This window comes from Protomyctophum parallelum (assembly GCF_964188405.1).
Source record: "Protomyctophum parallelum genome assembly, chromosome: 3".
NCBI classification, from domain to species: Eukaryota; Metazoa; Chordata; class Actinopteri; order Myctophiformes; family Myctophidae; genus Protomyctophum; species Protomyctophum parallelum.
The window spans coordinates 22,641,570-22,665,550 of record NC_139698.1 but is presented as its reverse complement, the minus strand read 5'-3'; the positions used below and the strand labels follow the sequence as shown (position 1 = coordinate 22,665,550).

Sequence of the window (23,981 nt, the reverse complement as noted above, 5' to 3'; positions counted from 1 at the left end):
TTGGCCGCTTACATTAGTCATGAGCAAGAAGTTTTCCGGTAGAGAGGAAAGGTCATTTCCGCATGCGTCACGGCCTATATGGCTTGCCCAACTGAACTGCTCCGAATGTGTGCGCTCGCAACCTGTTACCGTCTCAAAATGTCATAATAGATGATGTGGTATACAGTCATCATCATTTTTCGACCACGGTCGACATCATGGATTTCACAATGCCCAACGCCAGACTTCCCAGGCATGTGTCCCTATAGCGATGACATCAGGGAACGACGGTTTTCTACCTCTGGTCTACTTTGAGGCGGGATTCCAGAGAAGAATGGAAGATATACTGTAACGGTTACAGTGTAACCTCATGATCAGCTCTGTAGCAGTGGCCGGCAAACTGTGTTCCTCTGGATCGGTCTAGTGAAGAAACACGGGGAAGGTTGCTGTATATTAGAGAAGTCGATGGGTGGCTCTTCCAAGAGAGATTTTGCGCTCACATTAGACAGGCGGGTGTAAGTGCCATCCAGCCGTTTGCAAGTGTACCTATACTTTAGAAAATGCTCTAAATGTTTCTAAAATAGATCAGCTTTTTGTGCAATTTTCTTAGTAATAGTTATGTGTCACGGTATGATATCTATTATAATATCGATATTGAGGTTTTTGGTCATCCATCAGCCTTCTGCGCACACGGCCATTCCACCACTCACTCACATCACAATGAGCACAGGTTGTCTTCCATGGTAAACTCTATAAATACAATACGCAAATACATTTTATATATTTTCATACTGTGTGTGTGCGTGCGTGTGCGTGTGTGTCTGCGTGCGTGCGTGCACGTATATTTAAATGTTTTTTTATATATAATTCTGTCTGGACAATTATTATTCATTATTATTATTATTCATATATATTTAAAAAAGGGCACAACATACCGCTACACTACAGCTACACCATAGGCATTTACTCACCATTTACTACAGACAACGTTTCAATCCGACAGGGATTTGCGCCAGGTTCAGCAGTTCCGTTTTTCTAACCACTTAAGCCCTATTTTTGTACAATACATTTTACTCGAATGGCGTCGCACAAAAATAATTAGCTAAAATGGTGGTTGTGGCCACATAAAAACATAATTGTAACTTTCTTCCTAGTATAATCATAATACCTGATGATTATGGGGTTTTTTGGGAGGGGGGGACATTAAACACTTACTTGTGTTTTAGTCAGTGCCACTTTTGTCAAAGTTAGTATCATTATTAGCAGTTTACCTAATGCATGCAATAAGTGTATTTTTAGCGTAAGCCCCCCCATGCTGCAGCCTGCAGGACAAGGCAGGGGGCAGTCATGTGATGAATCCCACCTGGGCGGTCGTGATACAGTCTGAACAGAACCAGCAGCAACAACGCAGTATGATTCATAACAGAAGAACAGAGCACAGGTGGGGGGTTCAGACCAGTAGGGGGCTGTCACATAAAAACAGCCTTGTTGTTGAGTGTGAGCGTGATTGGTGTGCGAATTAGCGGAACGGTCACGCCGTCATGGTCAAGTGGATAGTTTGTTCAGCACTACTCGTCAGCTGACTATCTGACCTTGGAGCTTGAAGCTTGTTGTCAGTTCTGCAAATCATACTATGTGACAGGCAAGACATGTTTTAGCAGACAATGTAGTATAGGGTATACAATACTTTCATGGCTGTACTTTGAAACATCCATGTGAAATATCTTCCTTTGTTTGGCTGTGTCATTCCATCCAGAATTAGTTTAGGGGTAACTTCCAGCTCCTATGTGGTTACCAACCATGGAGGTTTTCTTTACAAGGAGACCCAAACCACACCGTGGCACCATTACATCCACAGGGGCTCCTCTTGTCGATCTCCTCTCCCAACTGGCCACCACCCAAGAGTTGTTTGTTTTGTTCAGTCAGTTCATTGATATTTTGTAGCATATGTGTGTGAGTTAGCGGGTTGGGAAGATTCATTTATTTCAACTTGGCTCTTTTGGGTTTCTTTGTTACTCCAGTCAGTTCTCATCATTTATCCAGCTCGCATCCTGTTCCATTTTGTAAATAAATACCTGGGGAAGTGCATGGCGAGCCTGTCCTTTTTCATGTTGTGTCTTAGGCATCGCTATAGACTAGTCTCCCAAGACAGACTGTTGACTCCCGCAAATTCCGAGGAACAACGGGGGTCGCTGTTTTCCCGAATATTTGCCGATGGGATTCTCAGATTGCCTCGGCCTAGACTGACCCACACAATGTTTCTCTGTTTGTGGTGTTCACGCTGAGTCTCGTGAGATGCAAGGCGCTGCATTCGTGCTCCGCAGTTCATTTAGTTCTCGTCGATTGATTGATGTGCCGCAGCCTAAGGAACGTTCCACTTCATTTGGAAGTGTGCTGCCGTCACCAGCTGAGCCAGCAGGCGGCCAGGCACCCCATCTGTGTTTGTTATTGTGCATGCGACGAGCCATGAAGAAGTGCATGGTCCCTGCGGTTGGCTGGAGGTGACCACTTCCATTAGTTGTTTTTGGCAGCAAATTTAGATTTTTAGTTTTAGACTTTTAGTCATAGTCTCTTGAATAGTTTGCATTTGGTTTGAGTCACGTTTTAGCAGAGGTGGGGACTTGGACTCGAGACTCGAGACTCGACTTGGACTCGAGTCCCGATTTTGATGACTTTAGACTTGCTTGATCAAATCAAAAATAGACTTGGACTTGCTTGGGACTTGAATGCCAAAGACTTGAGACTTGACTTGACTTGAACGCCAAGGACTTGAGACTTGACTTGACTTGAGCCCTCTTGACTTGAACATTTTCAAGTCACTTAATACCTTACAGCATCTGATTATCTTTTTTATGACATGTAAAATAGTTTGGTATTTGTATATAAAGGGATGCCGCGGATCGGATATCGGGTCGATATCAGCCAAAAAACGTGATCGGGATCGGACTACAGCGAAAATGACCGATCCATTCCAAGCACTGCAAGCACTCCACTCCAGTCCATTCTAGTACTCCACTCCAGGACTTTATTCCTCCAGCAGTGTGCGCTACAGAGGCATTGGCAGCCCCAGTCACACTTCACAGTGGCAGTCTTGCACAGTGCAGGCTGCTAGGCTAGCCACTAGCTATTACTGCGCGCTGCTACTCAGTGTGGAGAAAGCCACATTGACAGCCGCTCCCGCATGGGAGTATTATATATTCTAAAACAAAAAAGACCCAACAGCCGAGTGCAAAAATGGATTCGCCACCGTGGCAACAACAGCAGCAAAGTTTCAGCCTTAGCTCCATGCAAGCTAATCTTTAGCATTGATTAGCGTCAACATCTTAGACGAGAGACGGAACAGCGCAACAAGCTGACAGCTGAGCATGACGACATGCTCATGTTCTTAAAATGATATATCCCCACAGTCCCCAACAGTTGGTTGACAAATATGACCGCTGTTTGTCAATACTTATGTGACAGACCATGCTATGATGCTAATAACTGCTTAAGTGCTAACCAATGCTTAAATAAACAGACACTATTTCCATTGTCACGGACAGACAGTGTGCTGTGTAGCTGTAGGACAGTATGCACGGTTTGGGGATCAGGGGTCCCCACTCCCAGCCAAATGATAGGTTCCATTTGTACACTCTAAATTGACATTGATTTTACAATATAAACAAATACAAAATAATAATTTGGGGTCACAGAGATACAAATTGCTGGGTCCTTAAAATTTTGTGCATAATGTGCATAATACTAATAAATAGTATGGATAAAAAAAGGCATAGAATACAATAAAATAAATTTGTCACTAGAACACTTCCACATTTGAAGTATAGGCTCAAGTTGTTAAAAATAAATGGGTCAGTTATTCTCAACCTATACTCATGTGGAACTTGTTTGTTGACTATTATTCTGGGGAGGTGTTGTTCTCTGTTTTGAGTAATAATATTATCACTTGATCAATCCTGATTCAACATTCCAGACTATAAAATCTGTAATAAAAGGTAAAGATAAAAAAATGTCTGACAGATTTGGGAAAGCATAGAGCGACTTAAATATGTGCTGGATCGGATTGGATCGATATCGGATCGGTATCAGTTATCGGATCGGTTTTGATGATTTTAGATCGGTATCGGATCGGGAGTGGAAAAAGTGGATCGAGGCATTATGTAACATTCCTCTTCTACCCTGGATTTGAACACCTTTTCAGTGCAAGTAATGACATTTTACCATTGTAATAATAGCCTGCTTGCTCAGGGGAAACATTTAATTTGTGTCAGATCCTGTGTCTCGGTGAGACATGACCTTTGACATGATCTAAATGGCTCAATAGATGCTCATGATTTATGTAAATCTTTACATATCATTAATTAGTATTATGTCTTGGTGGGACTTGTTTAGGACTCGAAACAAAAGGTAAGGACTTGGTTGGGACTTGAAACAAAATGCTTAGGACTTGATGGGACTCGAAACAAAAGGTAAGGACTTGGTTGGGACTTGAAACAAAATGCTTAGGACTTGGTTGGGACTCGAAACTAAAAGTTCAGGACTTGGACTTGCTTGGGACTTGAATGCCAAAGACTTGAGACTTGACTTGACTTGAGAGCAAAGACTTGAGACTCGACTTGGACTTGCAACATAGGGACTTCCTCCCACCTCTGCGTTTTAGTCACCTGGAATGTTTTAGTGTCAGTCTAGTTTTAGTCGACTAAATATCATAGGATTTTAGTCGACTAAATCTGTAGTTGATTTAGTCGACTAAAATGTATTTTGGCGGGCCTTGATGCAGTCGTAATGACTGTTTTTACATTTGCTGAAAATAGCCAATCGAATAGATCGGCTATTTTCAGCATGCAACCAAGTGTAAAATGATTACCTTGATTACCAAACTTCCTCACAGGAGGACAAGTTAAATCCCATTATGCTTCATTGCTTCATTTTTATCATCAATAAAGTTAACTTAATCTTAACATGCTGCATCGTACTAGCCTGGTTAATAAACCAGACTAATATCGCACGGATCGCGGGATATTAGTCTGGGGAGGCTCAGTTGGATTTCATTTCCAGGGGGGCGGGTTCAAACATTTTCTCTTTGACGCAATTGGTCAGAGCTACTGTCAGTCAAAGGTCTCAAGCGTTGAAAGTCACTGTAACAAAGCCCGCCCATATTGCATACCATGTCCCTATTGGGCGCCCCATTTCTCTGGTGTAGGAAATGGGCGTACAATTGAGCCACTCCAGACCGTAATCCGCCGGCAGGCAATTTCTTTTTGCCAACGGCTGATTCGGTCTGGTTTATTAACCAGGCTAGCATCGTACGGCCATGTTGCGCCCCGAATGTGGCATGCTTCTGAAGTTCAGAACGGTTAAGGGCGATGCGCCGTGAGCTTGTGGGTCGTCTGTTTTCGGCACACGAGTCGACACCGTTTACAAAGTAAATCTGGCACAACGGACGTGCACCCATCAATGCCTGCCAGGCTGCCAAGTCTCAACAATATCTCATCACTGGTTGGCTTGTTATTGTGTTTTCAGAACGTTGTTGTTTAATGGTTGTGACTCAACACTCTGATAGAGTTCACGCTGATAGTAGGCAGCGCCCATGTGGGTTGTGAAAGTGACACCTCCAGGGTCCTCGTAACTATTAAGAGAGCTGCCTCTAATGTTCTCATTGTTAAAATAAAATGCTAGTATTTACATGACAGAAAACATAGTTTTCAACTTGGAAAGGAAACGTCTCAAGCGTGCAAGTAGAAAGTAAAACAAAATCACACCGATGTGAAGTGAGGGGTGCTCTTATTGTAGATCTAATCATCATGACGTAAAATAGTCACTCTGCCTATAATTTGAGGCAAATGTTTCACATTTTGTTTTGCAAAGCAATGCCATTTACTGCTTTTTTATATAGAAATTCAACTGATATTATGTATAATTATAAGTTCAGCCTTTTGGCCCGGCCCTCCAAAAATATTTCCTGTTTCTCATTTGGCCCTTTGGGGAAAAATAATTGCCCACACCTGCTCTAGAGTGTCCATGACTACAGCCTCGGTTCTTTTCACTCTGACTGCAGTGAGGTGAGGTGAGGGAATGGGATGCTTCTGCTTCCACGTTGTGAGGCTGCTCTGCATGGTCTGTGTGTCCTCCACGCCACGCTGACGCACGTTGTTGTAACGGCGTGCCATCATTTCTCTTTTCCTGTCCGCACGGTGCCGGCTGGAGTCGCATCAAACGCCACTGTCTGCGTTCCAAACGCTGACGGCATAGTACGTGGCACTGATCCAGCCTGTGAGAGGGTAGATTGGAGAGTGTGTGTGTGTGTCTGTGTCCTGATCTAAAAATAGCCGACAGCTGATTGAAAATAGCCAATCTACAAGCTCACAACGCACAGTGATGCGCCACGTTGTGAGCTTGTAGGTCTGATGTTGTCAGTGCATGACACCAGCACATAACCAAGTATGAATCGGGCGTAATAGGCTTAGAGAACTATTATTCAAATCATAATATAATGCGCACGTGCACACACACACACACACACACACACACACACACACACACACACACACACACACACACACACACACACACTCACACACTTTGATCCTCATGCACTGCTGCTGGTGATCAGTCTCTGTTGGGCTAGATAATGTATGTGACCTTCAGTGGGTAGCTCTTGTTTAGCTAGAATTTTGTTTGTTCTTTGAGGTTTGTATGGGATGCGCGCGCACGTTTCATGGTGCTGGGGGTATTGTATGGGACTCTATGGGATGCTGGGGGTATGCAAGGCGTTGCCTGGCAACCGGGCCAGTGTTAAAAGTAGATTTTCAGCAAAACTGTTTCATATTTGATATAAAGCTTTATCTACGTCTTCTACGAGATATCTCGTAGTTGGCATACAAATAATTAAACTTAAACCCCCAGTATCCCTATTATTGGGGGAACGTTCGCCCAAATGGCGCTGTGAGTTTGTTCGCCCGGCCTACTTTTGGCTAATTGATTTGTGTTAACACATTTAGACCTGAGAACGATTCTATATTCTTCTAAACCATGACGGTTTTATGAAAAACCTATGTTTCTATGTCAGAGTTTTCATGTCAAGGACCCCCAAAACTATAATAATGTAATTGGCTGCCGACCCCCATCTGAAACTTTGTTGTTCCAGGGACACCCCCCCCCCCAGGAGCAAAGAGTTGAGTTAAAAAAGTGAGTTAGAATATATATTAAAGATATATAAAAGTGAGTTAAAATATATATTCAAAGATTTGTGCCACATTTTCACGATTCTTCAAGAAATATCCGTGCTAATATGAGCTTGTTGTAGATCTGCTATTTTTCAACAGCAAAAGTTTAACATAATGCTTAAAACACCAAAAGGGGCTATAGTTCCCGCTCTGAATGGGTTTTAAAAGTGGTGCTGAATTTGCAGCTCAACAAAAAGCCAATTTGTGTACGCTAAAACGATAGTAACGATTATCGTCCCTTCCCTAGTGTGGAATGAATCTATGCTTGCTGAGGACGTTTAATCATCTGTGGTTTACAACAAGTTGTCTCTCTGTGTATGCATTGTGAAGTGATAGCACTCTAAAATAGCCCAATGTTTTCCATTGACTCATCATGGCTGCTAAAAGGCTTTCCTATCAAAACTAACAGGACTCTCTCTCACCTCTCTCTCCCCCTCTCTCTATATCTTCCATCTTCTTTCTCCCTCATACTGTATGTCATTGCTCTCTCCCTCTCAGTGGTGGAAAGTAACTTAAGTATTTATTCAAGTACTGTAATTTTAAGGTAGGCTACTTTCTCAGTGGATTTCCATTTCCACTAAATCTCAGGCTATTATTTGACGGCTTTAATTACTAATTACTTTACACTGACTGATAAATGATTATGTTATCGTACGGTAGATTATGACCGTAAGCTGCCAAGCAGCACATAATGTAATTAATATCAGCCCCACCTTCACCAGCTGCAACATTAAAGGGATGAGCACATTAATGCCTTGCTAATTACAATCCCCTAATACCATTGTGAAATGCATGGGCCGTTCTGCATAATGAGTCACTTTTACGGCTGTTGCCCAGAGTACACCTTGATGCCAATACTTTTGTACTTATACGCAAAAAAAGATGTAATCTGGAACTTGTGTCTACATTACAATTACAATTTAGGAATTTAGCAGACGCTCTTCTTAACGCAGAGCAACTTACAATAAGCAAGAACAAGTTACAACACGACAAGGTAATAATGATTAGCGAGTGGTATTTTTAGTGGTAAAATTTATGTTGGTTGAAATCAGGTGATATTCTGGGTCAGATATTCTTGGTTTGACTTGATCTGGCCACAATGAAGACGTCACTAATTCGTCCAGGTCCTGACCGTGCTTGCTGGGGAGAGTTATGGGGGTCCTTGAATTTAAAACGAACTAAGTAAAACCTCAGAGTATCTCTTCCACCACTGCTTCCTGTGTGTATTGTATTCTCCTTTCTCTCAACCCTCCCTTACTCACTCTCTCTCTCTCTCTCTCTCAACAGTGAGGGAATGTGTGTGGGGACCGGTCCAGACCCACAGTAACACTCACCAAACGGCTCCAGCAGGGAGAGAGAGAGCGAGAGAGAGACACACACACACACACACACACACACACACACACAGAGATGGGCTCTGAGGAACGCAGCTCCGCCATGTCCCACAAGATCTCCTCCCCGTCCCGGAGCAACAGCAGCTCCTCCTCAAAGCACGACAGCCGGCAGGTAACTGGAACACGCACGCACGCAAGCATGCACACGTGCATATAGCACTGACAAAGGTCTGAGGACTGAAAAGTTTGCTTTTCAATTGCACTTTGAGCACAGAGCACTTCATGAGCATGATAAAATAAAAGAGAGAATATTTGTCTCCACCAGGCCGAAGGCATGTGGGGAGAGTATGTTTTGCACTCCGTCCGTCCGCGTGTCCGTCCGTGTGTCCGTGTGTCCGTGTGTGTGTCCGTGTGTCCGTGTGTCCGTGAACAGCTAATCTCGGCCACCGTTAACCCGGTCGATGCCATATTTTGCACACACACTCCCTGGATGCCAACCATGAACCTCTGCCCCAAACGTTCCAGAACGGCCTGTTATAGCGCCACCAGGAGGCCGCTTTGTGCAAAACAAGTTTTTGCACAGTACACCTACAGATTTTGTCCAAACATCACGCAAATTGGTACACAGTCTCTCTAGAGCCATTCAACGAAACCGGTCTTTCACATTTATCAGACTCCATCCTGATTGGTTAAGATTGGCTTCCAAAGTTCACAGGAGTGCTCAGTTTCAAACAAAATGCTGCAAATCATGAACACATCGCGTGATTTCCGTCAAATTGTGCACCCACATTCCCACTAGGCCGAGGACGAAATGCCACATGAACAATTTCAACTCAGCCTCAAGGTGGCGCTATAACTGGCCGAAAAGTGTTTTTACCTCTAACTGCACGGATCTGTGGATAACCTGGTGGAGACCTGTGCCCGGAAGGGCACTTTTTCTAGTTTCTTATAAGTCTCAGTCCAAGGAGTTTTACTTCTATTTTGTATGCGGTGAGTGAGTCTTTTCCTGTCAAAGTTCCCCACACTTTATTTGCGTTCACATTCAGCAAGACATTGTTAAACGCAAACATTAGTACAAGATTGATGCACAACTGAACAACAAGTGTTTCAGGATACAGATCATGGGTACAGGAAGCATCAGCTCGTCCATATATTATGGTGACTGCCAATTTATTTCAGAGACTGAACAGAATAATGCCTTTTTGGGCATTCCTGCAATCTGCAGCCTGCAGGCCTCCCAACAACTGATTTATGGACATCACTGAGGTTTCCAAAAATGAACACAAGCAGTTTACATTTGTAAACAAGCTGTATAATGGCATCCTTAACAGTTTCCGTGCCGCGAATGGATTACTCCAGGTTAATGTCGCTGCCGTATCGGACATACCCGCCTTTTGTTTTATGTGTTTAATCCGCCGTAATGTAATGAATCAAAAGAAAATCCGTCTTCGTCGCGGAGTATGAGACTGGATGGCTTCGCTGTGATGACGAAACCGGAAATCGTCACATGCTGTGGGCTGCTAGGGCTTCTGGGAAATTGAGGCCAATGGAAATGCATTGGTTGCAACGCCTCATTGAAACCAATCTTGTGTGCGTCTTCCGGGTGCACCAAGATGGTGGATGCTACACACAGATCATAACAAACCACGGGAGCTTTTTTTGATGGATTTTCGCGGATTAAAAGCCCAAATAATTCAGCGTATGCTCTAAAGGTAATACAACAATCTCGGCAGTGAAGGGGGGTTGATTAAAATGCGGGTTAATCGTAAAAAACAGTCAAACTGTTAAGACATTGTTACTTGGCACCTTGGTAAGGAATGCCTCTTCCAGAATCCGTACGCATGCACACACAGTCGCACGCACGCACGCACACACGCAGACACACAACACACCCACACACACACACAGAGCCTAACTGATGCCAGATTTCTGGGGCCAATTATCGACCTGTTTCGATCACGTTAGGTCACCCAGGGGTATTGCCGAATTTTCCGTACTCAACATACATACATGGGGACGGATGGACGGACAGTCACACACACACACACACACACACACACACACACACACACACATACACACACACACACACACACACACACACACACACACACACACACACACACAGTTGTTGGTTGGAGTGGTTGGGCACCCGCAAAATCTTGTAATTAATTTGACAAACTTTGATTTCATTCAAGTTTCTAGTTGAGATATGAACTGAAACGTACTTTATTTAAAACTTCTAACACGCACACACGCTTGCTTGGCATTGACGAGCGTCAGGCCACTCAATCATACAGTGCGCTCCGCTCCGTGTTAAATCAATGATAGGCTCTCGGGTGTCACAGACGGATCGCCTTGCCCGCCGTACGGCTCAGAGGACGGCTCTAGATCCCATTCTCAGTTTCTCTGTGTTCTTTTCTTTTCCATTAGCTGAGTTTCTGTTTCTTCTTCACGTTCACAAAGCCAGTCTCTGTGTCTGTGAGTCCTCACGGAATCCACTCTGAGGCATGGGAAGACGGTGACCCCGAGGTCAAGCGTTCTGACCGCTCGCTGAGGCTTTGGTTTTAACGAGGTCCGGTGTGGCTCATCGCCATCATTTTTCGACCGCAGCCCGAGATCATGGATTTCACAATGCCACGCCAGTGTTTCCGGTCATTCGTTGTCATCCCCAGTTCCTGCTTGCCCGACTCCCTACAGCGATGACATCAGGGAACGACAGTTTTCTGCCTCTGGTCTATACTTTGAGGCAGGATTCCAGAGAAGAAGGGGAGATATTATAACCTCATTTAGGGGGCGGCAGTGGCTCAGGGGTAGAGTGGCTGGATGGGAACCGCAAGGTTGCCAGTTCGAACCCGGGCTCCCCCAGAGTTGGTGTCGAAGTGTCCTTGAGCAAGACACTGAACCCCCTAATTGCTCCTGATGTGCTGGTTGGTGCCTTGCATGGTTTCCGCCGCCATTGGTGAATGAATGTGTGTGTGTGTGTGTGTGTGTGTGTGTGTGTGTGTGTGTGTGTGTGTGTGTGTGTGTGTGTGAATGGGTGAACTTAATGTACAATCTAAATCACTTTGGATAAAGGCGCTATATAAATGCACCATTTACCATTGTCAGCTCTGTAGCAGTGGCCGCACTGGCCAGCAAACTGTGTTCTTCTGGATCTTCTAGTGAAGAAACACGGGGAAGGTTGCCGTATACTCTCTCTCTCTCTCTCTCCTTCAATTCCCCCTGTGGCACCCCCATGTCGTCCCCCACTTCAGCTACATGAGAAAGTCCCGACATTCTCACACAACTAAAGTATGTACAAGGTCCTTCACACACACACACACGCACGCACGTGCATGCACACACACACACACACACACACACACACACACACACACCAGAGCCTTCGAGAGTTGCGGGACCTCGTTCATCGGGCAAGGTCTTCTATATAGCCTTCAATTGGCGAATATTGTCAAAGCCCTGAACTGAACGTTTGTCACTATTTGGAGTTACAGTACATGAACCACCTGCCCGGCGCTGATTCTGCCCCCCCCCCCTCATTGACGCAACTCTCTCTAATAATACTAACTTTATTTGTATAGCACTTTTCAAAAACAAGTTTACAAAGTGCTTCACATACAATACATAAACAGGCAGTTCAAATCAACAATGGAAATGTATAAAATACAAAATACAAAAATAATGATAAAAAGAGAAAGCAGAAACTGGATGTTCAGACAGTTCCTTTCCCCTCCATCAGGCTAACCCTGTATGGCTGGCCAGGATTGCTCCATGTTTTTTTTTGTGAGGGCACAGACGGTACTTACTCTAGCCTAGGGGGAACACGGGGAGAACATGCAAACTCCACACAGTCTGTAGTCTTCCTTACAGATACGAACACAGCTCTGCTACTATATCGCTGCATTCGTGACTGTGTCCTTTATCGCTTAAGGAAGGAGACCTGGGGTTTGTGTCAGTGACTCACTCACTCAGCATGTGAGGGGGAGCCGTGATGGAGTCTTCACCGAGAGAAGAGCGACTCTCAAAGCCCACACCACACGCTCTTTAACCCACGGTGGGTCACGGACCAATTTCTAATGGGTCACGACTCGAGTGAAAATCCCATTTTCTTTGTTTCTATGAGCTTGTAGGTCGGCTATGTTTGATGCGTGAGTCACACCGGCGTGCGGGCTTAAGCGTCCTCCCCGCAGGGATCATTATAATATGGCCTCCCACGTGTGGAACTCAATGAGACGATGGAGATCTATCTCTAAGCTATCAGCAGCCTCTAATTATGATGTACAATGTGCTTTTGACTCTTGAGCTTGACACTGTCACGCATGATGACAATTGACAATCATGTTACACCAAACGTCCTTCAACAATCGCCTTTTACTTTGTGCGTGCGCGTCATCTTTGCACAGATCCATGTGTCTGAATCAGTGGTTCATCATTATTTATTCTGCATTTAAGCCATGGACCACCATTGGATGATATTTAGCCTCTCAGACTCAACTTGTCTTAGAACATTTTGTTGTCGTTGAATAAGATGTTGTCCACAATTCCATGCTGTATTGATGTCGGTACCATTAGGAGAGATAACAGACAAACGTTGATCAAATGACAATTCTTCTACATTCTCCAATTGTGTAGACTTCTTGTAAATTTAGCCATGCAGATGTTTAACAATAATGTAACTCTTGAGAGTGTAAAATGAAGGTTTCATGTTACGGTTTCATGTTACGCTCATGTTACGGCCTCAGGTACATATTTAGCAATGGTATAATATTTTCTTTCGGTGGGTATGGATCATGTTGAGCTGGTCATTTTGAAAGTAGCTCTCAAGTCAAAAAAGTGTGGGCACCCCTGCTCTATAGGCTAAAAGTCCAATAGGTTACCAACTCTCCATCATTTAAGTTTAACTGGTCCCCAGTTAAACTTAAAATGATGGAGAGTTGGTAACCTATTGGTTTCATGAGCTGTTTCATGAACCTGGAACCCGCTCAAGGACCACTGGTGGTCCCCAGCCCGGACCACACACTGGTCTAAATGTCTGCTTCCATGTGTCGCTCATGACTCGAGGAAATACGTCCGCAATACAGTACAGTACTACAGTACCTACCTACTGTATATTTATGGGTCCCAACTTCAGTATCACCTTTTCTTTACCTTTCCTCTTTAACCCATTTTGGACTGAGGCCGATTCTAAAAAGCCCTCCAAATCCTGACCAAAGTTTTCTGGAAAAAGCTTTCCCGTCCAGAAGGGTTAGAACACCAAAAGGGGTTCCCGCCCAGAATGGGATAAACAACTTTCAGAAAAGTGATGGAAAACATTGGTGAAATACTGTGGCAGTACATCTGCTACTTTCACAATCTTTTGAAATGGGGGCTCATGATTAATTCATGGTGTAAGTTTGGGTCTCGCGGAGACTCCAAATGTTCTCTTTTGGGTCTGGACCTGGGGGGGGGGGGGGGGGTTATAATAGCCTAAAATATCTGGGTACACAATCATCTGTGATTATTATTTCGACTGATAATAGGGTCTTGGCTTACCTATGATCCTAGATTAATGTTTCTATGATGTATTCCCTTGTGTTGACCTTGTCCCTTTGGATTAAGAACATCCGCTAAATGCCTACATTTTAAATAATCATTAAATTAATCATAACGTTGCTCATTGGTTCTAAATGTTGCAGATACATTTTGAAGGTACTGTTCTGTGTTCTAGAATCCTAGACCTATACGCAGTATACTATGCAGTACTTACTACCTGGTTGAGTCACCAGGACCTCTCTGAATGCCAGTAGCACTGCTCATCTGTATGAGTCATGTGCTCTTTACTGTACACACACACACACACACACACACACACACACACACACACACACACACACACACACACACACACACACACACACACACACACACACACACACAGTCCATAAATCTGCTGACTTCGTGTTTCAAATTAATTGAATGAGTGAGTGGATAAATTACGTCGTACAATCATCTGTGAGAAGTTGAACACTATGGTGTTCACTATGGTTATAGAATGTAAACTACTAACTGTGCAAGTACACATTTTTCTAGACACTATTATTTACTCTATTTACTCATTTTGGACCATACTAACTATAGCATGTGAGTCATGTGAAATGTCAATCAATGTAATGTTGTAAAACTGTCCATTACAAAGCATGAATAAAATGAATATATAAATCAGTATAAATGGGCATGAAGTTACAATCGTATCGTATTGTATCGACTTTTAACTCATATCTTTGCTTCTGGGTGGTCACTGGAACTACATATTTTCAGATGGGGGGGGGGGGGGGTCAATTAGCAATTACATATATTTTTGGGATCCTTGACAACGACTGACAGAAACATGGGTTTTTCAGAAAACTGACACGATTTAGAAGGCATTAGAATCGTCTAAATGGGTTAAATGGGTTATTATACTGTAAATGAAAGGTGAATGCGTACTGTCGCTGCACTGAAAGCTGATGCGCGTGGTGTGTCCACAGGACAGCTGGGAGATCATAGAGGGACTGCGTGGAGGCTTCAGTCACATCCAGGAGCCCCAGAAACAGGAAGGCTACATGCTGAAGAAGAGGAAGTGGCCCATGAAAGGCTGGCATAAGGTACCCCTACATCACATTTATTTATCCCACTGCTTTTTCCTGAATGCTCCATTTTGATTGTTCAATTAAACCTGTCGGGGGGGGGGGGGGGGTTACAGCTTCATCCAGTTATGGCTGCTCAGATCATAGATACAGTATATAAAAAAATAGATGCCTCATTGGCCGCTGCAGTTCGTTGTAGCGATGTGTGTTGAAGGAGGGGCGGAAGAATGTACACTGGGAGAGGAAGTACGCCGGAAGAGTGGAAGGCATGTTATGTCACGCTGCCACTCAAGTGATTACTGGCCAATCACAGCACATCTTTTCCGGGACTTACAGACCTGAACTAGTGCTCTGTGGTGCACGCTCATGCTTCTGCGGGGCTTCGCAAATGAATCTCGGGAAAGTTTTGCCCTCCCTTGAGCACATGCGCTCCAGAGCCGGGAAGGGCGTCTACGTTTATATGTCCATGGCTCAGATGGTTCTGAAAAAGTTCTGATCAAGCACTTAGTAACTACCTTGCTCATGGACACCTCGACACACACAGGGCTCGACACACATAGGGCCAGGAATCGGACCTGGGACCTTCTGTTTCCCAGGTGGCCTTTCTAACCATTCTGCTATGGCCAAGCCTTCCAAATCCTTCATTTAAATTCACAGTAACAATGCCAAACCCACACCTACCTTAATGACATTGCCTAACCTTGACGAAACCTTTCAATTATTCCATGGAAAGCAACCACAACTAAATGTAACCATCCAACTGCACTAATAGGATTAGGGGAATAAAGGCACCTTGACAAAATGAGAACACTATGGGGAGGCCAGCGTGTTATTACATGATGGCTGAAACGGGCACAAAATCCTTGGGAGGCCAAACTATGATGTCAGCATTCTGTGACATCAGGCATCTCCATATTTGGGCAAACCCATTGACTTCCAGTGTAACATTTAAGTTAACGGCAACTTTGAAGGTAAATGTTTTCTTGCGTATAGTATATATAGTACAGTATGTGAATGTGATCCAGGGGTATTCAACTGGTGGCACACGGCCTGCGGAGCGCCCCCTAGTGGCCCTTGGAACGTTGTTTGTTTGTTGCCTAGCCTCAACGACCTTGCAGGCTTATGAAAAAAAAGAATAATGTAGACAGATGCCAGTTCATTGTTGACCTGCCATCCTGTAGTGAGTATAGTTTTATGTACAGATTATTATTATTATTATTATTTCGACTGATAATAGGGTCTTGGCTTACCTATGATCCTAGATTAATGTTTCTATGATGTATTCCCTTGTGTTGACCTTGTCCCTCTGGATTAAGAACATCCGCTAAATGCCTACATTTTAAATAATCATTAAATTAATCATAACGTTGCTCATTGGTTCTAAATGTTGCAGATACATTTTGAAGGTACTGTTCTGTGTTCTAGAATCCTAGACCTATACGCAGTATACTATGCAGTACTTACTACCTGGTTGAGTCACCAGGACCTCTCTGAATGCCAGTAGCATCTGTATGAGTCATGTGCTCTTTACTGTACATCACACACACACACACACACACACACACACACACACACACACACACACACACACACACAGTCCATAAATCCGCTGACTTTGTGTTTCAAATTAATTGAATGAGTGAGTGGATAAATTACGTCGTACCCTGCAGCGTAACCTCTGCGTGTGTGTGTGTGCGCGTGTGCGTGTGCACGTGTGTGGGTCGATTCCACACAGCTGGGGCTCCCCACTTTCCCTGAAAGGCTCCCCCCCCCCCCCCCCCCCCCCCCCCCAGTGATGACACTGACCTGGCCACATCTCAGCCTTTCCTCAGATGCATTAAGAGACTGATTTATATGCCAGTGTCCCGTAAACAGTACCAGCAATGGCCGATCTACAAGCTCACTTTGAGCTTGTACATCGGTTATCTTTTACTGCACACGCAACCAAGTATATATAAATCAGGCCACTGATTGATGGCCTGCTGGTCAGCAAACACATAGCGGGAACTCCGAGTGTATACACGTTTGGTAATCAGTCAATCAAATGCACCTGATTCATGTAGCACATGTCCGGATAGCTCAGTGGGTAGAGCGCTCGCCTTTCGACTATAGGGATGCACGATTAATCGGTAGCATAATCGCCATAAAAATGCCGTATCGGAACGGTAATGGATAAACAAGAGACAATAAAATGCAACAAAACTAATAATAAAATAATAAGAAGATAGTAGATAGTTCGTGTATAGAAGGGCTACACAGCCAGGAAGTGGTATCATCATCCAGTTCAATGTGGTGATTTGAAGGTTAATTCATCGATGATGTGTTCGACAGTCTGCATTCGCAGAGGTCAGTGGCGGACTTAGCTTAGCTCCAGAGCGAAGTCTGAGTCTGTTGAGGTTGACCCAGTCACTCCGTTTGATGAAATACACTAGATAAAAGATGGGCGGCTATAGACCGATTCACAGAGGGTTTCCTGGGGTGTACCATTAAGTGCAGCAGCACTGATTAGCTACACCTGGTCTACAGAGCACCTGCTCCATGTATTACACCTCAGTAATGGCCGCGCCCAGGGCACCCCTCTGTGAATCGGTCTATTGCTTAACCGTGTTTTACTTTTAATAATCTTCGCTACCCTATACCAGTGGCTTCCCATGTAAAACTCAAGTCACTTCCTGACTTGCCTACTGTACGTAATTGACGCTTGTAAATATGAGTCAAATAGGACCCTGCTTTTTCCTCACTTACTGGGAAGCAAAATGAGAGTGGAGTGAATCAGTCACACTCATCAGGCACACTGATGAACCGTAAACAATGGCACGGTGCCACTGTTTACTGTCACTGCGGCACCAAACACAGGCTGTCCAGTGCAGTCCGGCCCAGCTGTGTGAGCCTCGTGTGTCAGAGCCCGCACGGAGGCCAGGGGGAGAGAGCGAGAGAGTCCTGAAAGACACTTTATAGGATACAGTATCGCTATGGATAATCTGACTCTTTTTTTCTTTGAGACACACACATACAGGTAATTTGGGGCTTGGCCGAATCTACCATTCCTTCGCCGGATAAAACAATTGGAATTGCATTACGGACATTGTACAGTTTTTTTCTTCTCCCCGTCATAGCGCAACATATGGTATTGTAGTGCAGGTAATTACAACAACTTCCGCCAAATATACAAAACTTTCCGCGATTCTACCAGTAATCATATTCTTTGCGACACATGTTCGTGATCGTGTGCTGTTGGTCCCCTTCCCCTATTCGCCCTTCTATTCGATGTACAATATGTGTAGACAGAATAATTAATTACAAGAAGGCAATATTGTACTTGAGGTAAGGTCAGAGGTATTTTAAGATTTTTAAAATTACATATTCATACAGCCGTTATTATCGTTTTATAGCTATCGTGCTCAGTGTGAATGGCGTTTTTGGCTGGGGACCCCCGGAAATGCTTTGGCCATGTCTCATGACCCCCGTCCTGCCCCCCTACCCACCCCCAATACAAATTGACTGCAAAAATAACCTTAATAATAGAGAAAATATATCATCAATTAATACTGAAACCAGATATAATCATTAAGGAAAGTTTATGCATGTACTATACTATGTAAACTCTTCATTTCCATTTCCCAGCCATTCGGTTGCAAACAAAATAATAATTTCATTTGGGGACCCCCCAAAATAATTTGGCAACCCCCCCCCCCCGTGGGGTCGCGACCCACGGGTTGAGAACCCCTGCTATAGACTAGTGCTTGGTGTGAACAGCCCTATTCAGTATTTTAGCCGTGACGTGAGCGCCTGTGGTGTACTATGAATCATATAGCATATTCATAACTACTTGGTTAGTCATAATTGTACATATAACATTAACTTCTGCAAGCCATTTCTCCCTGCATCTCCCACCAGTGCCTTGAACTGAAGTCTATTTGCATATCAATCAAAGCCATGGCTGAGAGACAGTCATTCCAATTTGTATTTCTCAAATCATTTGATTTCTCAAGATAATTCTTGGGGAGTGATCTTTGATCTGATATTATCTTTATGGTCTCAAAATAGACCACCTGGGGTTTTGACCTTCCTGTTTGACTGATAAGTGACAGAGCCATTCTTTGGTAGGAGGCCACGGTTTGTCTCTATGCATTTTATGACACACACACACACACACACACACACACACACACACACACACACACACACACACACACACACACACACACACACACACACACTGGGACAAAGGGGACACCCAGTGCAAATATAGATGTATAAAGAGATGTGTGGGGAGTTAGAAAAACGGTGGAGACCATGATGGACAGGCTTGGCCTGGCCTTAATGTGCTATACTATGGAGAGATGACTTTGCTATGCTGGTAACCTGTTGTAACTATATGGAAGATGCCTTGTTTGAATAAATGATGGACTTTGCCTGGAATCGCAACTCATTTCATGCTACATTAGGAAAATAAGGAAATAATCCACGGACCCCTGTAAGAAAAAATACAACACGCCCCCTCCAGAGATACTTCCGGGTTCTACTTTTGTGTCTGATACGAAAACAACCACGAAAGTCTCATTTTACCGCTTTCCTCGCAACAACAAAGCTGCTGCTCTCCCAAATCTGGCTGTGACGGGCCCACTCGGAATACTATCGCCATTTTATTTTATTGTGTCAACTAAATCCTCATTAATTGCAAACTATATTCAACATACTCAAGCCTGCACACATTCTAAATATGCCCCCGAAATATTGTACTGAGCAAATGGACTGTTACCACCTTCAATAATAATGATAATAATAGTCTTTATTGTCTCCACATCATATATTTTCTTTGTCATGGACACTTGTACAAAACATTAATAATTCTACTCGAGTTGGAAGCATTAAGACCCATTTAAACCCTCAATGGCTTCCTTTCTGAAAAATAACGTCATTGTAAAAAGATTCACGCGTTTAGATATTCTATTCGCAATGAGATGCGGACGGGTGCTGGTGCCACTTGGACCCGGACGTAACGTTGCACTACAAAATGACGTCGGACATAAATACTTAATAGACCTGAATGGACCTCTTGTAACAACCATTAAACCGTGTCAGACATTTAGTCGGGAGCGAGAACATTAAGGGATTTATAGACGATTAAAACGATCTCAAAATCAACGGTGTAATACTTAATGTGTGCTCTCCTGCTGGTCCTGGTCGACCCACACACTGTACAGAGAGCAGGTCAACACTCTAAGGTATTGACCTGCTGAACTCGCTCACTCCACTCGGGGGATTTCTGCAGCCTTGTTCATGATGAGTGAGAGAGAATGAGAATGTAAATGGAGTAATGCATCATGTGCAGTTCAAATTAAATATTCAAAGATATTCATACTAGGTCAGAGAGAGAGAGAGGGGTGGGGAAGAGAGATAAGAAACAAAGGAGAGGAAGGGTAATATCCACAGGATTAATGGGAAGGGGACAGTCACGGGTGATGTATCGCCCACCGACGTACAAAACATCAGGGCGATTAATCCATCACGAATGTCCTCATCACGCCGTCTCCAGAGGGGGAGATACAAATCACCCTAACTTCTGCCTCTGTCTCTGTCTCTCTCTCTCTCTCTCTCTCTCTCTCTCTCTCTCTCTCTCTCTCTCGCCTCCTGTCTCCATCAATTAATCTTATCTATACACCCACGTAGCTCTTTGTGCCTCTAACTGTCTGTCTGTCTGTCCGTCCTTCCTTCAAACAGAGATACTTCTTCCTGGAAAAGGGCATCCTGAAGTACAGCAAGTGCAGTGCTGACGTGAGTATCCATGTTCCCTTCCCTGCTGGGTTCCGCTGGGTCTAGGTTACTTCCCTGCTGGGTTCCGCTGGGTCGAAGGTTACTTCGGCCTCATCAGTCACACTTTACGCAAAACGTCGGCGTCATGCTATGCTTGCCGGCTGTTTTTCATCTGAGGATTACTTAAATGGGCAGTTGTTTCACAAACCAAAAAGATGCCTCCCTTGGAGTCGCATCAAAATGTGTGTCATTAGGGCAAGTCCACGTTATCACATATAAGGCATCCAGAGACACAAACTGTCTATTACCGTTGGCAAAGTACAGATCTATATCTTGCGCCACCCCTTACCGCTTATCCCTATATGGCTGGATCAGGGGTAGAGTGGCCGGATGGTAACCGGATGGTAACCGCAAGGTTGCCAGTTCGAACCCGGGCTCCCCCAGAGTTAGTGTCGAAGTGTCCTTGAGCAAGACACTGAACCCCTAATTGCTCCTGATGTGCAGGTTGGTGCCTTGCATGGTTTCCGCCACCGCACAAGTGTATGAATGGGTGTGTGAAGGGGTGAATGCAATGCACAATCTATGTAAAGCGCCTTGGATAAAGGCTCACGTTGTGAGCTTGTAGATTGGCTATTTGAACTATTCAAAAATGTTTTTCAAAATAGTAAAAAAAAAAGCAGTTTAGGGATAAGGAGTTTAGCACGGACGAAAATAGAGCCCTATGTAGTCTCTTTCTCTCTCCCTCTCCTCCCTCCCTCTCTATTTCTCCCTCTATATATATAAATCCATCTACATGAAGGTTTTTTAAGTGCTGCAGAATGCAGGCAGGCATACAGTGTTTTTGTCTTGTCGATATTTATGGTTATAATAACCTTTGTATTGCGCTGCTGGCTGACTCAAGAACAGCCCACCACATCACATTATTCTTGGAGCGCTCTGGTCTGATTTGATAACATGATAGTGATGCTGCCTGGTTCCAGCATCGCAATCTTCTTGTTTTGTTCTCTATGTGAATTTAATACACATCTTGATGATTCAAATACACAGACAGGACCTCAATGGAAATATGCCCTGGGCTATTTGGGGGTTGTCCGTTAAGCATCCTTTTGTATAAATCTGTACCACTGTACCTTTTTTGCAAACTGTTAATTAAGTATTCAATCAATCAATAAATAAATCAATTCAATAAAAAAGAAAACCTCCGCTACTCAGTATGTTATTAGGACAGTTATGTGCTGTTGCATTATGTTGCTTTTGGATACACGATTGATTGATTGATTGATTGATTGATTGATTGATTTAACTTGGAAAGTTAATGGTTTTAAGCCCTATTTTATACAATCTTCAGCTTGTAGATCTGTTATTTTGATAGTGGTCAAATGATACCTCTGGACTTTGCTGTGGGGCTCATCTTTTCATTACCATGCTGACTTGTGATGGGCATTTCTGCAATGCAATTTTTTTTTTGCCATAGCATACAAAATTAATGAGCAGTCAATAATACTATTTGACTTTACTTTACTTTTTGTTAATCTTGACGGGACAAAGCATATTCATGAACATTACAAATAAAGGCAAAGTAAATAGAACGGAAATAGCAAAGATGCAAAATTTCATCCGCAGTCCCCACACAAAACATTACAGGTAGATTACAAGACGAGGCGTATAAAAACAAACATACAAGAAACAAAGTACAAGGTATAAAGTGCATATGGTTTAGCATCACAAAACATATACAGTATGCCTAAATCTACATTATTAGTCGATTCATAATGTGCCTCATTTTCTAGACACCAATTTGCTATGCATTTGTGCAATAATTAAACCGGTGTCCTTGCTAATCTGAAGGAAAGCTGGAGACTGGCATTTCAGTAATTGGTTCTTATAAGTAGCAGTAGTGCACTATGCACTTTCATAACAAATTACGTGAACAAAATGAGAACATGACAACATTCTTTTTTTTTTTTAGATACCTGCTACCTCATTAGTAAAGGCAGTACAGGACTCCATCGTTTACTAATTATGTTTGGTTGAAGCCTCAGGGCATATGTAATCTGTTCCATCTGGTAAATGTCCCATATTTTTTCCACCCACATACTATATGTTGGTGTGGCTGGTTTTAGCCATTTAATTGTAATGCATTTGATGGCCGCTGTAAGCAGCACATAATAAAATTAATATATTTTGGCTCTACCCTCCAGACCTTATCATTCCCAACAACATTACTACGGGATCCTCCGGAATGTTTTGACCGAAAACTTATTTTAATGCTTCAGATACCTCCCTCCAGAATGGTCTCAATTTGGGGCATGTCCAGAATATATGAGTATGATTCCCAATATGTGCTCCACATCCCCTCCAGCATCTAGTCCTGAAAAATCTAGATATTACTTTCCATTAAAATTCTCTCCATGTATTCGAGTTGGTTACCAGGCGCGCTTCACTACATACCTCCTCCCACGTATCCGGCGTTACTTCTATACCTAATTCAGCCTCCCATTTCTCTTTTATATACAGTGTATTATTCGGGGCAAAGGTCCAAGAAGACTTGGTAGAATTCCATAACAACATTCTTAAAAAATAAATTATATATATATATATATATATATATATATATATATATATATATATATATATATAAATATATCATACAGAAACAGGAGTACCAGATGCTGCTCTTCTTAGGCATGCTCATTGTCATTATAATTAATCTTTCAACCTCGTCCTAAAGCTGAACATTACATTCTGGAGGACAGCATTCCTTAAGAGTGGGAACACCACTGTGTACAAATCAGTTGGCTGGCACTTAATGTTCTCCACCTCTGGAGCCTCAGCAGGATTCTGAGAGCATCATTATATGCCACCCGCAACGTATTAGATATTTACTGTAGCTGCACCACAAGTGGACTTACAGCGGCGTACAGTAAACTTTAAAAAGTTTGATGTCAAGTGCCATCTTGACATCATCATTACACACAAATTTACGTTTTTATTAATTTATGTTGGCTTGTGCATACAATTTTTCAAAACTGTCTCTGTACTTTTATTTTTATTTATTTTTGTCACAGACTTATTTTGTT

The 23,981-nt window shown here is 43.3% G+C and overlaps 1 protein-coding gene across 2 annotated transcripts in view; it reads left to right on the top strand.

Annotated features, from left to right (window-relative positions):
• osbpl3b (oxysterol binding protein-like 3b) overlaps positions 1-23,981 on the top strand; it is a 113,438-nt gene that overhangs the window by 37,782 nt on the left and 51,675 nt on the right. For both annotated transcript variants that reach the window (XM_083761316.1, XM_083761317.1), the window contains 3 exons: positions 8,490-8,708; positions 15,046-15,162; positions 20,869-20,922. In XM_083761316.1, the coding sequence (XP_083617442.1) occupies positions 8,613-8,708; positions 15,046-15,162; positions 20,869-20,922 (267 nt within the window). In that variant the 5' untranslated portion in view covers positions 8,490-8,612. The remainder of the gene's footprint in view (positions 1-8,489; positions 8,709-15,045; positions 15,163-20,868; positions 20,923-23,981) is intronic.